Below are 15,642 nucleotides of genomic sequence, written 5' to 3' on the forward strand. Positions count from 1 at the left end.
GGGAGCGACAACTTAGAAAATAAGAGTCTCATGTCTGCCTCTGTGCCATCTCTTCGAGCTAGGTCCCACACTCATGTCTTAGGTGACCCGTCTCGTCCCACACTCTGATTTTTCTCAACAATGAAATGGTCCGATTTCTTCGAGCAAGTTGTGTTGCATGTGTCTCATCTTGTCCCGCACTTCGCTTTTCTCAGCGACCAAACATGTATGGATCTCTTCGGACAAGTCATGTTTCAGGTGGGCCATCTTGCCCCACCTATTGGCTATCGACGATGAGATATGTGTGAATCTCTTTGAGTGAGTTGTGTCTGAGGAGGCTCATCTCATCACACACTTTTGGTCTTCTCCACATGAAAGCGAGAACAAGATATGTAAAAGTCAAGCAAGAAGCATCAGATGCTCCCGGGATCTCTCTAATTTTCTAACACGCCCGAGATGCTTCTCCAGCAATTTTCGGGAGGAAGCCCGAGATTGTACCGTCTCTAAGCATGGGTGCTTAGTGAGGGCATCTACAACCGGCATCCTCAAATCTTCCTTAAACGTCCGCGGACGCAATCGGTCAGTGACCGAACAGGAGAGAAAATAAAAAAAGTGACCCAACTAGACTCCTCATATCATCTCTATATGTCCGGACACGTGCAAAATGACCGGACATATAAGGAAGAAAATGAGAAGTGTGACTGCATGAACGGATAAATAGAGGCTCAAAATGGACACATCCATCACTGACTGGGTGCTTCCGCAGACGTTTAGGGCGCAGATTTGGTATGTCCGGCTGTAGATACTATGAGGTCCTCTACAAACTATGGACCTGACCGGTCTACACACCGAGGCCAAACTCGTTTTTTACTCTTCTAAACAAAGCGGGAATATGTTTGTCAAAATAAAAGAAATTTTAGCATTGTGCTTGCCAAATATACATCGTTCTCATAATTATGTCTAAACCTACAAAGGATGGCAAAAAATATATCGCATGGAAAAAGAATCATGATAAACCATTCCACGATCCACCGTGCCGGCCGATCGGACGGCCAGGAGGGCGCCGACCAACGCAGCGAACGGAAGACCTCTGGCTCACGGCTCACCCGACACCGATGACAGGGCCAAAAGCCGAGCTGTCGTCTGCGGCTGGGCTGGGGCGGAGCTGAGCCGACCGTCGGGATCCCCCCAATCATACGACATGACGAGTCGATTTCATCCGGCTCTCTCCTCTGGAAGCCCCAAGGGCCAAATTCCATGCCCCCCATGGCGAAAAGCTCCCACCTTTTCCTCCCCACGCCTCTTTATTTCCCACCTCCCCTCGTCTCTCCGCCTCTTCGCCCCACTGGCCTCGGCCTGCCCCTCCTCCAAGTCCACCCATTCGCCTCGATCGGCGCCCCCGGGTTCTCCAGCCTCCCTCCAGTGTCCAGTCCCGCGGTACGGATCTGCCTGCGCCCCTCGCTGGTTCTTGCTTTGATGCCCTGCTCTGTAACATTTTTCACTCGCTGTACTTGTTTTGCCGTGGAGATGTGAGGGGTTCAGAGCTTCTTTGTGTGCTTGGCCGATGGGGTAGTTTTTGGCTCTGTCTGGGCTCTGCTGGATAACAGTCTGAAGCCTGAAGGCGATAGGAACCGTGTGTGTGTGTGTGTGTGTGTGTGTGTGTGTGTGTGTGTGTGTGTGTGTAACCTTCAGGTTGCAGGATGCTTTGTCTGTCTTGATTTACTAGCTCTCCTGGCTAACTGAATGGATTCTAGTGGTAAACTGGCAAAATGAACCATTTGTGAATTTAGTCGCGAAATTGGCAGGCAGACTGCTGTCTTTGCTGTAAAGATTGATTTACTGTAAGCTGCTTTGTTTATCTTATTTCGGCGGTTTCTGAACTTCATATGAATTGAGGCTTTAAACCAAGAATTTGTTACAGTATCTTTTAAGTCCTTATAGAACTCCTAAGAAAATTAAAGGAAGTCTTCTGCCGTGCTTGCAATAGCCGGAAACAATCGAGTCATGTTGATGTTGTCAGGCATGGTAGATTCAGTTTGGCATGGATTTGGATCAAGTTTGCATTCTGAGATAGGTTTGTTTCTGGGATTTTGCTGCTGGTGCTGTACACATGATGCTTGCCATTTTTGCCTCTAGAGTCGGCTGAAAACATTTTTTTTCCTTTGACCCCTTCATTAGTATTTTTGGGTTGAGTAAATCCTAGTATGAGAAGAACGCATGTGGACATAATTACCAATTTATCACCATATGTATCTATATCCTAGTTTCTCAATTTAACCCAGCATATAAATATATATAATAAATCCTTTGTTTCCCTAAGAAGTCGAAGCTCTAGATGTTGTGAAAAGAACAATTTTCTTCCACTTGTCCCGCTAAACTGTGCCAGGAAGTTTTAACATGTATGACTCCAACTCAAATTTACAGTATAGGTACTGAAATCAGCTGTATTGGTTTTAAGCAAACACCATAGCGCCAATTCATGTTCATGTCAAGCAAACACCATAGCGCAAATTCTAATCATGATTCACCATTTCCTCATGTACATTAATGAACAGAAAATACATGCACCGGCTGATCAGATATATGTTTGATGTATTCCTGTTAGCATTTTTGTCCAAGGTCGTATGAACTGGTACTTGTTGATCTCATATGTCTGGATTTCCTTGCAAGATTTTCACCTGTGGTTCTTGTTCTATTTCAGAAACATTAAGTTGGTTGTGGATGAGTAGGCTTGGTACTTAGTCTTTTGAGTTCTCCTTCATATTTAAGAAACATTAGCTTCTGTCAGTTGTTTTCTTTTGATCACTTCTTATTTTGTGTAGCTAAATTTTGCCTGCTACCTGACTTTCTTGCAGATCTCAGAGGACATTTAATTGTGTGACATGAAGTCTGTTTGTGGATTCTGTTTTATGCATAAGATGCAGTGCACATGATTTTTGCCCGTAGTGCTGCAACATCATCGTTTCTCGTTCGGGACCAGTAAGCCTATTGCTCATGGACAGAGCTGATACTTCAGGCTTTCTTGGTAGTGGCTCACATTGCAAGAACATTGACGTGTGCTTCCATTTTGTGTATACTATATATTTTCTCGGTGGTGAAGTTGTTAAACTGGGGTTCTAATTAGTCAGCAGAAGCTATCGACCACTGGACAGCGCTCGAGTCATTTTCTGTCCTAATCCTACCTTATATATATTATCTGGGATGGACCTTAATATGACAAATCTTTGTGTTCATGGGAAGGAACACATAGCTGCTTCATTCTCTCAAGTTGAACCCGCTGCAGCAAATTGCAGGAATGAAGGCCTAGATGTAGCATCAGTTAAAGTTGGTTGCCTCGGGAGCTCAGAAGCAGCTGAGACTTCTAGACAATCATTCGAGCAGAGGAGTCGAAGTTCCCCTGTTCCTGATGATGACTGCAGGCTGGTCCTAGGACTTGGACCAATGCCAAATCTGTATTCTGCTGATAGCCAATCATCCGGTGGGAACAAAGTTAAATTATCTGGAATTTTGTTCACCCAACATTGTACCGCAAGTGATCCTGGGTTAGTGGTGGGGACTTCAAGAGGCAGCTCAAGAAATTTACAGTCCACGACAGTGCCTGGCCGCAAGGAGCATTCACATAAAAGAAAAAATGGTATTGTCTTCCCACATATTGGCGAGGGATCAACTTCAGCCAAAAGGAAATCAGGTGATTATGAGGTGTCACCTCTGTTTGCTCCAAGATCAGATGGTCTTTTTATTGATCTCCAGCAACACCTTGGAACCGGATATGAGGCCGATCATGATTTATCTCTTGAGCAGCATGAGGTTGAGCTTAGCCCCGAGCCTTCAGCAACAACTGGTTGTTCTTTTGCCGCAACTTCAGATACAGTAGATAGTACTGATAATGGGGAGCAGAAAAGTCATCAACGCCATCTTAAGAAGTGTAGGTTCAATGGGTGTTCCAAGGGCGGAAGGGGTGCATCAGGACTCTGCATTTCCCACGGCGGCGGTCACCGGTGCCAAAAGCCAGGTTGCAATAAAGGGGCCGAGAGCCGAACGGCGTACTGCAAATCTCACGGAGGAGGAAAGCGGTGCCAAGAGCTAGGCTGCACCAAAAGCGCCGAAGGGAAGACAGAGTTCTGCATTGCTCATGGCGGAGGGCACCGATGCGGGGTTCAGGAATGCCCCAAAGCAGCACGGGGAAGATCAGGATTTTGCATAAAACACGGTGGAGGGAAGAGGTGCATGATGGAGGGCTGTACCCGGAGCGCCGAGGGATATCCCAGGGTGTGCATCGCACACGGAGGCGGTCGACGGTGCCAGTACCCGGACTGCAGCAAGGGAGCACAGGGAGGCACCCTCTTCTGCAAGTCCCATGGTGGAGGCAAACGGTGCATATCCGAAGGTTGCACCAAAGGGGCCGAGGGCAGCACGTTGCTATGCAAAGGGCATGGCGGTGGGAAGAGGTGCCTCTTTGAGGGAGACGCGGCGGCGTGTCCTAAGAGTGTCCACGGCAGAACCAGCTTCTGCGTGGTGCATGGAGGAGGCAAAAGGTGTGTGGCACCAGGGTGCACCAAGAGCGCTCGTGGTCGCACCGATTGCTGTGTGAGGCATGGCGGTGGCAAGCGCTGCAAATCCGATGGGTGCGGCAAGAGCGCGCAGGGGAGCACCGACTTCTGCAAGGCGCACGGCGGGGGCAAGCGGTGCGCCTGGGGCGCCGCCGGCTGTGACAAGTTTGCCAGGGGGAGGAGCGGCCTGTGCTCTGCTCATGCAAACCTGACGGCCTCAAAGCAGGGCCTAAGCATGATCATCGGGCATGGCCTCTTCAGCGGCGGGATCGTCGTCTCTTCTTCCTCGACGGTGGGCAGTGGCGGCATGGACCGTGTCATCTCTTCTTCTCTCCCCGGCGGCGCCTCCTCAGACTGCTGCGGCGAGTCGCCGGAAGGACACTTGCAGAGCGGCAGGCTCATACCGCCACAGCTGCTGCTTCCTGCAGGCTCCCTGCAGAAACCATCGTCTTCGTTTAACCTGCCGGGTAATGGCCACGAAGAAGAAGGTGGTGCTAGCCTGAACCGGAGCTTCGGGTTCGTCGTGCCGGAGGGGAGGGTGCACGGTGGAGGCCTCATGTCGATGCTCCGAGCAGGACACCTGGGAAGCAACATCAACAACCCGGAATCCTGATGAAAACCACACATATTCTGTGTGTGCTTTAAGCATATTATATGATTCTGAGGGAGTAGTTAATACTGTGAGCGTGTAGTCCTTGTGTACAGAGCTTCAGTGTACTTGTTCGTCTATGAACGAAATTGCATTATCTTGAACTTGTATTGGTACGCAAAATAGCCGTTGAAATTTCGAAATCTTCTGTGCGTGTTGTGTCAAACCTGTTCCGATTTCATCACGTTCTCACCAAAGAATCTTTCCAAATAGCAGTACATTTAAAGAGGAAATCGGTTACCAAGTCGGAATCAAACCATAGCCGTGATGTTAAATACAAACGAAAACGACCGTGCAAAGGGCAACGCATCGTGGTGAACAACCGAAAGAAAGAGAAAAGCAAGAAGGGAAAATAGATTGCAACAATGGCCATGGACGACGCGGGGCGCTCGGAGTTGCCCACGGACGTCTTGGTGGAGATCCTGCTGCGGCTGCCGCCGATTTGCCGGCGCCGAGTCCGCCTCGTCTGCAGGCTCTGGCGCGACGTCATCGACGAGTGCACCACGGAGATGCAGAGCCGCGCCACGGCCCTCCTCTGGGATACCCGGGAGGCGGTCGCCTACGTCGTCGGCGACCTGTCCAAGCCGTCGACGACGAGCTACAAAGAGCTGTGGCGTCGGGACAGAGCGGTACCATACATGCGGCCCCCTAGTAGCCTGCAGCTGATCGGCACGTGCAATGGTCTTCTCTGCCTGTGCGACAACAAGACGGCTCCCGGCGGCGCCGTCACCCTGGTCAACCCGGCCACCGACGAGGTGCTCCCCGTCCCGCCGCTGCCTTGCGCACTCTCGTATTTCCCGCCTGCGGGGAGATACGCCTCCTGGGAGAACTGGCACGAGGCGTACAGCTTCGGGTACCACCCTACATCAAGTTGGGTCGTGTCATTTGACCTCGAGAGCGAGGAGGTCACTCGTGTCAAGGGGCTGCCTGCCCAACCGGGCAGGCCTGATCACTGCCCAACCGGGTTGTCCGTAGCCTTTCGGGAACAATAAAGGTGTCCCAAAATCTAAAAAGCGGCCGGCCATCATCTGGTGGAAACGAGCGGCCGCGCTAGCCGACAACCCTTTGTTCCGCTCGCTCACAGCGGCTCTGGTTCCTTCTTTCCCTCCGCTCGCTCACTCTCTCCACCAAGCCGAGGCGAGGCGGCGGCCGCCGCCGCAGCGACCCCGGCGAGCCCTCCTTCTCCCCCGCTTCCCCGACAATCGCCCGCATGCCGAGGGAGCCCTAGAAGCACGGGCCACAACCGCGGGCCTCGGATCTCGCCCCGACTCGATCGACTCCATCCAGTTCATCTTCGGCGAGGACGCCGGCGATCCCTCCTTCTCCCCCGCGCCCCCGCGGCCGGCCAGCATGCCTTGGCTTCGAGGGAGCCCTAGGTGCGTGCGCTACAGCCGCGGGGATCGAATCTCGCTCCGTCTTGACGCCATCTGGTCAGATCGAGGCCTTAAACTCCCTACTCTTCTCCTCATATCTGCAGTTCCAAACTGATGTGTAGCCGAAACTGCACGCATGACATACAACCGACAATCATATCCAACGATGCACCAGTGCTGCTGCCATGCATCGTACGCTGTAATTTTAGCGTCGTCCACAAATCATGTGTATAAAATCGTGTGTATAGCAGTGCTGTTTGCAGTTGAGTCAGTGCTAATCTCCTTGTGCTTGGAAAACAGTGTTCGAAACTACTGTACTAGTCTGACGAACAGTTTACTGAAACTTTCGCTAAATCATTTTCAGTTAGGACATGGAAATAGTCTGAACTATTGTAGGATTATTATAGACAATGGAAATAGTTTTGATAGAACACAGTTGTACTAAGTTGGTTATGGTTGTAGTCTAAGTTGGACACGATCATTGCGAAATTGCACAACACAGCCATACTAAGTTGGCTAGATGATGATTTTGCTTAAGTTTATCTTTTTTTTTTGCTAGTCACATTTTTTTTGGTATCCACAGTAGTTGTAGTTGCACACATAGTAGTTCTCAGTTGGATACGACCTTTGAGAAGTTGCATAATGTAGTGATACTATGTCGGCTAGATGACGTCTCCGCCACAGGACGTCGGAGCACTGAAACATTTCTGTTACCAGACTTGCACCAAAGCAACATATTTTTATTCATACGTTCTTTTCGGTTGTGATTTGTAGTGTCTTATTTGGAGTTGTACTATGAACCGCCACTCCATGCATGTCCACCAAAAACTGGGCAGTATCAACACGGGACATCCTTGTCCGATGTTGCAACGTTAGGGGTCTTAGGGTTAGTTATTTAGAAGTTTTCGCAGATTTTGTGTGAATGTTTTTTAGCCATTTGTGCAACCGGGGTAGCTTTCCTTGTGCAACCTGTTATATTGAACTCGCCAACTTCATGTTTAAAAATAGCCAACCTAACTTTTTGTTTTTGATGGAATTTTTTGTTTTTGGCTGGCAGTTTTTTTGTACAACTAGGCAGCAAATCATGTGCAACTTTTATTTTAATTCAACCAGGGTAGTCTTTCTAAGGCTGCTATTTTTTTAGTTGCACAGTGAGCATGCAAACGATGTGGATCACACGGTGATACAAAGGCATTTTGTAGCCTTTTTTTTGCAACTAGGCAGGTCCCCTTATCCAAGTTGTTTTGATTAACTTGCCAACCAAGTAGTATAACTGTTTCTGGGGGGGAGTTTTGTTAATTTGACAAATATGTTTGTTCTTTTTCTGTTTTGAAGAGACAAATTGGTTGGTGAAGGAGAGGTGCCTGGCAGTGAAACAAAGGTTCATATTTTCTTTTTCTTTTATCCCATGACCATTAATTATGCTCTTCTCTTTTACCCTCTCAGTAGTTCAATCTTTTTTGTTCATTGTAGGGTTCTCCAAATAGGACCTCTCGGCGGGACTCAAAACGGGGTGCTAAGCAGGAACCATGTGGCACTGATAATGACGGGGATGGAGAGGATGATGACGTGTCCCAGAGAGTATCTAAGTGAGTTGGCATCCTCATACTTTTCTAGTTGCACAAGAGTACCTAATTAGTTGGCATCCTCAGCATTTCTAATTGCACAATACCATCCAACTAGTTGACATCCTTAGTCTTTTTGTAGCTGCGTTGACACCCTCAGCATTTCTTCTAGAAGCCTGAAACCTGAATGTGCAATTTTTGATCGGTCATGCAAGCGATGAATATTTCTTTTCGAGTATCTAATTAATTGGCATCCTCAATATTTATAGTTGCACAATAGTATTCAATTAGTTGGCATCCTTAGCATTTCTACTTGCACAAACATTATCCAAGTAATTGACATCCTCAACCTTTCTAGTTGCACAAGAGTAACTAATTTTTTAGTCCCATCTTCAAATTTTTGAGGGTTGCCCAAGAGTATCTAATGACTTGGCACCCTCAGCCTTTCTAGTTGCACATGAGTATTAATTAGTTGGCATCCTGAGCATTTTCTAGTTACACAATAGCATCTAACTAGTTAACATCCTCAACCTTTCTAGTTGCACAAGAATAACTATTTTAGTTGGCATCCTATGCATTTTGTAGTTGCACAACTAACATAATATCAAGTTGGCATCGTCAACCTTTTTTATCTAGTTTTTCAGAAGAACATATATTTTGTGTGCAATGTTAACTAATCACCTTTGGCTCCTTTTGTTTTGCGAAACCGCATGTGCTCAAGTCGGAATGTGATCACCTTTGGCACCTTTTTCTCGTGACAAGAAAAATAATTTCATCTTCTTTCCTATTTACTTTTAGTAACATCCTATAGAACATCTCCCCCCTATATGCAATTTGTGTGAGACAAGCCTATTTGTACGCTCATTTTTAATATTGTTCTTGTGCTTTTTTTAGTCTGGTTTCTTTGCTGCACACATTTATAGAAAAAGTTGGGATTTGGATACAAGTTTAGTTGCACAATTATATGTTTATATTTGCAGACAGCAAACTCAGTCTTTTTTAGTTTCATCTAGTATGTGTGTTGGTTGTACACATTTTTTGCAGGAAAAGATGGACTGAATGTAGTGTCTGTGCAAATAGAAGCCCATATTTGTGCCAACTAAACATGGATCCAAAACCATCTTTTCCTGCAATGTGTGCAACCAACAGCCAAAAGATTAGAACAGATGGTCTCCAGTCTGGGCTGTTCTGTTGTACATTTGCATAAAAAGGTTGGCTTGGACCCGTGCTTAGTTGCACAAATATGTTCAGAAACAGTACACCCAATCCATCTTTCTAGTCTGGGATGTTTTTTTTGCACACATATTGCAGGAAAGTTGGTTATGGACTAATGGCTTAGTTGCACAAATATGTACTTCTTTTCGCACAAACAGTACACCCAATCCATCTTTCTAGTCTGGGTTGTTTGTTGCACATATTTTGCAGGAAAGATGTCATTGGATTAATGCTTAGTGTGCAAATATATTTACTCCTTTATAGTTTTGGCTGTTGGTTGCACACATTGTAGAAAAAGTTGGCTTGGATCCACGATTTAGTTGCACAAATATGGACTTCTATTTGCACAGACACTACATCCACTCCATGTTTCTAGTCTGGGCTGTTTGTTGCACATTTTTTTTTTGCAAAACTACTCCCTTGTGTCTATTTGCACACATCCAGGCAGAAGTTGGTTTTGCTACTGGGTCTACTTGCACAAAGTGGTGTTTAATTACAGAGACATTAGATTACTGTTGCTACTCCCTTCAATTAGGAGAAGATTGGTGGTAGATCCAGAGGCAAAGGGGAAGGGGAAGTGAAGAAGGGAGGATCTGGAGCCAAAAGGGAACTTACCTTGATTGATGCTGCCTAGTACGCCTCTCTCCTCCCTCTACTTCCGCTCGGCCAACTGCTCATTACGTGAAGTTGGTTCATGTAGCACTAAAATTGCATCACGTTGTATTATAATTGGTTGTGGTAGCACAAACGGTGGTCTAAAAAATAGTTGCATCTCATAGTATAAAAGTTGCACCATCTAGTACAACCAGTTGGCAATGAAAAAAGTTCATCGAAACATATATAAATGGGGTCTACTTTTAAAGATCTCGTCGCGAGGGTTCCGATGGTGGGAACGGATTTTAATTTTGACATGTAATTCGAAAGTTATAGCTTTTTGAATTTTGACATGGTGCGTGAGGGCGGCGGCCATGTCGCCGCGGTGGGTGGGGAGTGAATCACGAGAAAGGAAGGCTGGACTGGGCGGCAGCTGAGGGGACAAAAAAGCACCCGACTCTAGTGAGCCGCTCGGCTCGGATAAATAGTGCGCACACACGATTTAGAATTTAGGCCGGCCGCTCGGGACGGCTACCGAGCAGCCGGGCGCTCGCTAGACTTGCCCTAAAGGTGTGGGTTATGGACAAGGGACGGCGAAAGTGGAGCTATCGGTACAACCTCACGCGGTATCGTGTCCCGCGGCCACACTTCGTGTATGGCGAGTGCATCTTGACACTGCAGGAGTGCTCGATATGTGGGCACTACAGACAGAAAGGCATGTGGTCATCATCCAACTACGCGGTGACAGTGCGGGTCAGACACCAGGCTCATGGGACGCTGCTCGCGGCGATAATAGCCGGCTGGTGCCGGACATTCTCCTACGTCAAGACGATAGAGCCACTTAGCGTTTATAAGTTGCCAATAGTTAATGCCTAATGAGGATGTTCGTCTCTTCATGACAAATTAGTTATTCTACTAGCAGAGGAGACGCCCTTTGCTGTGTTGTTTTCTTTTTGATATCTTTTGGCAAATGATTTTCATCTCGGCTTCCATCCTTTTTTTTACTCTCCTATTTTTTTCTCTGTTGCGCATGTTAGTTGTTAGGTTTCTACTTATTTTTATAATTTTTTTAATGAAAATCCTAGATTTACGGCCAGGTCCTACTCATCTTCGGCTAAGTCTATTTGTTTTATAGAGAATCAAAATTGATTTACCAATAAGTGCCAAATGCTATGGTTCTTCCATATGACTTCTCACTTCTGAACTCATTCAGAAGTAATTCGTCAGATCGTGCACTCTTTTCTTATTTATCTGAAAAGAAATATAAAGTGCAACTTGATAGATCCAATCTATTCTTGAAATAGATAACTGACACACACTCCCTTAAAAAAAAATCAAAACACCAACCACTACAGTTAGATTTTTTAGATTTGTTGGTAAAATGTTGGTATTAAACCAATTTATTAGGTTTGTCGGTAAAATATTGGTATTAAACCCAAAACTGTCAGCAGATGACCACTGAGCTAAAAAAATAAAAATGGACTGCCATTTTTCTTCTCTGTTGTGCATGTTAGTTGTTAGGTTTCTACTTATTTTTATATTTTGGTTAACAAAAATCCTAGACCTAAGGACCATCTTTGGTTAAGTCTATTTGGTTTATAGGGAATCAAAATCGATTTACCAATGAGTACCAAATGCTATGGTTCTTCCATATGATTTCTGAATTCATTCAGAAATAATTCATCGAGATCATGCACCCTTTTCTTGTTTATCCGAAATAGACAACTCACACACACTCTCTTTCCAAAAAAAATTGAAATACCAACAATAGTTATTTTTTGGGAAAAGCTTACCTTCAACCGACCGATAACGCTTGCGCGTCCGCCGGCTCCGCGTCCGTCGGATCGTGTGTTGATCAGACGGACGAGAGCGTTCCTCGCTTCCGCGTCACGCGCAAACATTTCTGAAACTGTGCAGCTGTTTTAGGAATAATTAACGCAGCTGTAACGCTCTCGCAGTGCTCCCTCTCCCGCAGCTCCGTTGTGTCTATTAGGGCGGCGGCGGTGGTGGTAGGGCAACGGCAGGCAGCGACCAACGGCGGGCGGCGACCAACGGCGGGGGTGACGCGGGCGCATCCAACGCGGTGGCGACGACGGCCGTGTCGGGGTCGGCGGTGGCCGGCGACGACACAAGCAGGTACGGCCGCGTGCTCCTTCCCCCCATTTCTGGTCGGCTCTCAGATGGTTCTCCTCTGCTCGGCGGCTCCTCCTCGGCGGCTACGCGGGCTCGTCGCAGTGGTGCTCTGTTGTAGTGAGGCGCCATCGTCGGCGCCACCGATGTAGGTGTTGGACTGTAGATGTGTAGTTGTAGCAGGGGATTGGGATTTCTCAGATCTGTTTTTGTTGTAGAAACTTCTGATTCCTTTGTAGCTAAAATTGGCTCGTTATAGTGATGTGTTGTAGGAATTTTTATAGCTCAAATTTGGCTGTAGGTGCTCCATGTATGCTATCCGTTTGCTGTGCTATTAGGTAATCTCTGAATGTTCTAGGTTCTCCTGTCCTTTGATGTTCTTGGTTGTCATAGCTCAAATTGGCTAGTAGGTAATCTCTGAATTTTTGCAGCTCAAAGTTTTTTGTAGCTTTCTGGCTTGAGTATTAGTGATACATTATTTTGATGTTCACAGAGAAGTTTCTGTAGTCAATTTGATGTTCAGATAGAAGTTTCTGTAGCAATTAGTGATGCATTAGTGTAGGTTATGCTTCAGGAATTTTGGTACTGCTAGCTTATAGCACAGGAAACTTAGTTTTTGCTTTCTGAAACTACATATATGTTTTCTCTGAAATTTAGTTATTGTAGGTCATGTTTCAATACTTTTCTCTGAAACTACTCATGTAGTTATCCATTTTGTTTTCTGAAACTACAATATATCCTTTCTCTGAAATTTTAACTACTGTTCCAATACTTTCCCATGATTTTTTTAGCTCATGTTTATCTGAAATTAGTTGGACTAGCTAATGTTCTTTCAAACCTTGTTTTGCAGAATGCCTATCTTTCAAACTCGTTGGTCGGCAAAGCGGCTGCGCGAAATAGCCAATGACATCAAAGGGAAAAAGAGAGATGTAATAAGCAAGTCCAGCTTCGGGGATTTGCTGTTTATATCTCCTTTGGTCCCTCCTCCTGAAGAGCTTCTTGATTTCATTATTATGAACATTGACCCTAAGAATCGTGTGCTGAAGTATGTGAAGTTGATTCTCTCACTGAGGATACAAATGCAATCCAAGAGCGCAACCAAGCTATCGTCTCTTCCCTGTGTAAGCTAGGCACACAGAATCTCCGCTCTTTGATTATTTCGGATGGGAGCAGCATCTTACAACAACCTTTGTGTCTGATTACCCTCAAGAAACTTTTTATCTGGTCTTCAACCCTCCCACATGTTCCCAAATGGATGGGCTCCCTCAGAAATCTCCAACAGCTACGCCTTGAAGTGGAAGGAGTCAACCAGGATGATCTCTGCATCCTTGGAGCCTTACCCACTCTGCTCATTCTGGATCTAAAGGAAGGTACAGAGTCAAACGAAAAACTCAGAATCAGTGGTGAAGTTGGGTTCCAGTTCTTGAGGATTTTTATTTATGATGCAAGTCTTTACCCGGTAAATTTGATGTTTGCGGTAGGATCCATGCCCAAGCTAGAAAAACTTGTGCTTAATTATTTGTGCGTAGTTGAAGCAGACTCTCTGGACTTTGGAATCGAGAACCTCCCCTACCTCAGCACTGTCAAAGTCGGTTACTTCGGCATTGTTGAAGCCGTGAAGAATGCTATGGAGAGAGCAGCCAGCACACACCCCAACCACCCTAGTCTACTCTTTCGTAGTTCGTGGATATGATTGGTCTTGAATGCCATCTTCGAGTAAAGAATCCAAAAACATGGAACTGGGGAGTTACCGCTGCTCCTCATCTGGCCGTCCGATTCTCAAGCTTGAGTGTATTTAGCTCGATACTTCTCTCTTTTATGATATGTATATTCTCTCCGTTGGATATTATGTATGAGATCCATATTTTACATTTGACCAATACTTAGTTGACAACCTGTGGAGTCTGTGATACAATATTGTTGAATTCGTGTTGCAATAAAGCATTTTTGATATGGCTGTGATCCCCTGAGTATGAACAAAGTTTTCTACCCGAAGTTTTTGGTAAAAGCTTGCAGAGGGGAAGTGCCCACTATATTCAGATTTGCATGAACCAAGAACAGGTCTGGAAATTGGTAACTAGGTATGGCACAATTTGTTTTTCACTCTGCGTGTCAGGCTGTTAATTCCTGATTCGGTGATCTTGGCCTAACTAAGTGTTATTGTCTGCTATAGTATGTCTGTTAGATATGCTGATTTTGTTGCTAATCCAGTATGAAACTGATAATAATGAGACCTGGTATGTCCATGTCATCATTCAGTATAGAAGAAAGCATCACACTGCTATCTGGTCCATCCTCATGTCATATTGACACACATATTGGAACTAAGAGAGCGTGAGATATCAATGAGTAGTGTATCTGCACGCTATATCTTTGTGTTCTCAAAGGGCATGCAGTTTTCATTGTTATCCTTAATCTATCCTCCCAGTGAAGAAGGTTCTCACTTTTGCCATGGAGATCATATGAAGTCTCAAATTCTCTCTTTGGATGAAATTTTTGGACATCTTTTTTCGTTGGGAATATTTTTTGAATTTGTTGATGACCACAGTTTGTTGATCACTTCCAAGGATACAGTTTGGATCTAGTATGTTGGTTGCTGGTCTAGTTCTTGGCTGAAAATCTCCATTATTCCTGCAGTAGCTCTGTTTATAATATATTAATTCTTGTGAAAGCTGGTTATTTTCTTACAAGCAATTTGTATCAGTTTTTTTTCCTCTCTTTATTTTTGCGTGGTCTATCAGTTGTTAGTTTTACTTGGGGCATCTGATCTCAAACTGAATAGTGCAGTAGTAGTGTAGTCTGACGGATATTTTGAAGGCCCTGGGATTTGTACAGGAGAGATTGATTGATGCTTGCAAATAAAATACTTACATGATTTAGAATTACAGGACAAACTCATCATATATAGAATCAAAGAGGAGGACAAAGGCATGCTCAATGATCTGATGGAAGCAAGAGGAGGACAATGGCATGCATTTTGCACCTGCGAACAAGTTGAAAGCCCAGGTGTTTCGCTTAATGTATAGCTCAATGGTATATGGTTGTTTCACTGTCTCCCGGATGTGCCACTTGTGTATTATTTTTAAAACTCAACATTTAGAATTTAACTTCCAATAATGTTCACACAATCATTCCATTCTGATAGTTACACCACGAGAAAAATTCGAGACGAACTATTATTAACAAGTTGGTACTTCGGTGGAGTCCTACAAAACTGACTCGTCAAATTGACAGAGTACAAGAACAATGAAAACACACAAGATTACAGATAGCTTAACGACACGGTAAAGGGAAAACAGTATTCAAATATGGTTTGGACTACAGTAGTTACTAAACACATCACGCGTTACATGCTTCATCCTCCTGCATCATTATCTCCTCCTCCACTACTCCCCAGCAGCAATTGCCCTGTTTCCCACAACAAGACGAAGGACAGCAACTCTGCGATCGGTGGGTTATTGTTAGGAATATGATATACTCAACAAAACACAGCAAGATAAGCTGACTACAAACAAATAAAGACAGCGAACAACTTCCATTTCTCAGCCTTCGTTTCTTTTGGGCGTGCCTGTGCTGCTTCCATCCCA

The 15,642-nt window shown here is 45.4% G+C and overlaps 2 protein-coding genes across 3 annotated transcripts in view; one reads left to right on the forward strand and one right to left on the reverse strand.

Moving 5' to 3' along the window:
• The first annotated feature begins 1,221 nt into the window (after positions 1-1,221).
• LOC119366140 lies at positions 1,222-5,321 on the forward strand. 2 transcript variants are annotated; one of them, XM_037631825.1, is made up of 2 exons: positions 1,222-1,443; positions 2,835-5,321. In XM_037631825.1, the coding sequence occupies exon 2, from the start codon at positions 3,181-3,183 to the stop codon at positions 5,140-5,142; it is 1,962 nt and encodes a 653-aa protein (XP_037487722.1). In that variant the 5' UTR covers positions 1,222-1,443; positions 2,835-3,180; the 3' UTR covers positions 5,143-5,321. The 2 variants fall into 2 exon arrangements, with proteins under 2 accessions (XP_037487722.1, XP_037487721.1); XM_037631824.1 differs by having other exon boundaries at positions 1,222-1,416.
• Positions 5,322-15,200: 9,879 nt separating this feature from the next.
• Positions 15,201-15,642, reverse strand: part of LOC119366141 (programmed cell death protein 2-like) — a 3,147-nt gene continuing 2,705 nt past the window's right edge. The window contains exon 7 of the mRNA XM_037631826.1: positions 15,201-15,496. Within this exon, the coding sequence (XP_037487723.1) occupies positions 15,395-15,496 (102 nt within the window). The 3' untranslated portion in view covers positions 15,201-15,394. The remainder of the gene's footprint in view (positions 15,497-15,642) is intronic.

Source organism: Triticum dicoccoides, chromosome 2B (genome assembly GCF_002162155.2).
Source record: "Triticum dicoccoides isolate Atlit2015 ecotype Zavitan chromosome 2B, WEW_v2.0, whole genome shotgun sequence".
Lineage (NCBI taxonomy): Eukaryota > Viridiplantae > Streptophyta > Magnoliopsida > Poales > Poaceae > Triticum > Triticum dicoccoides.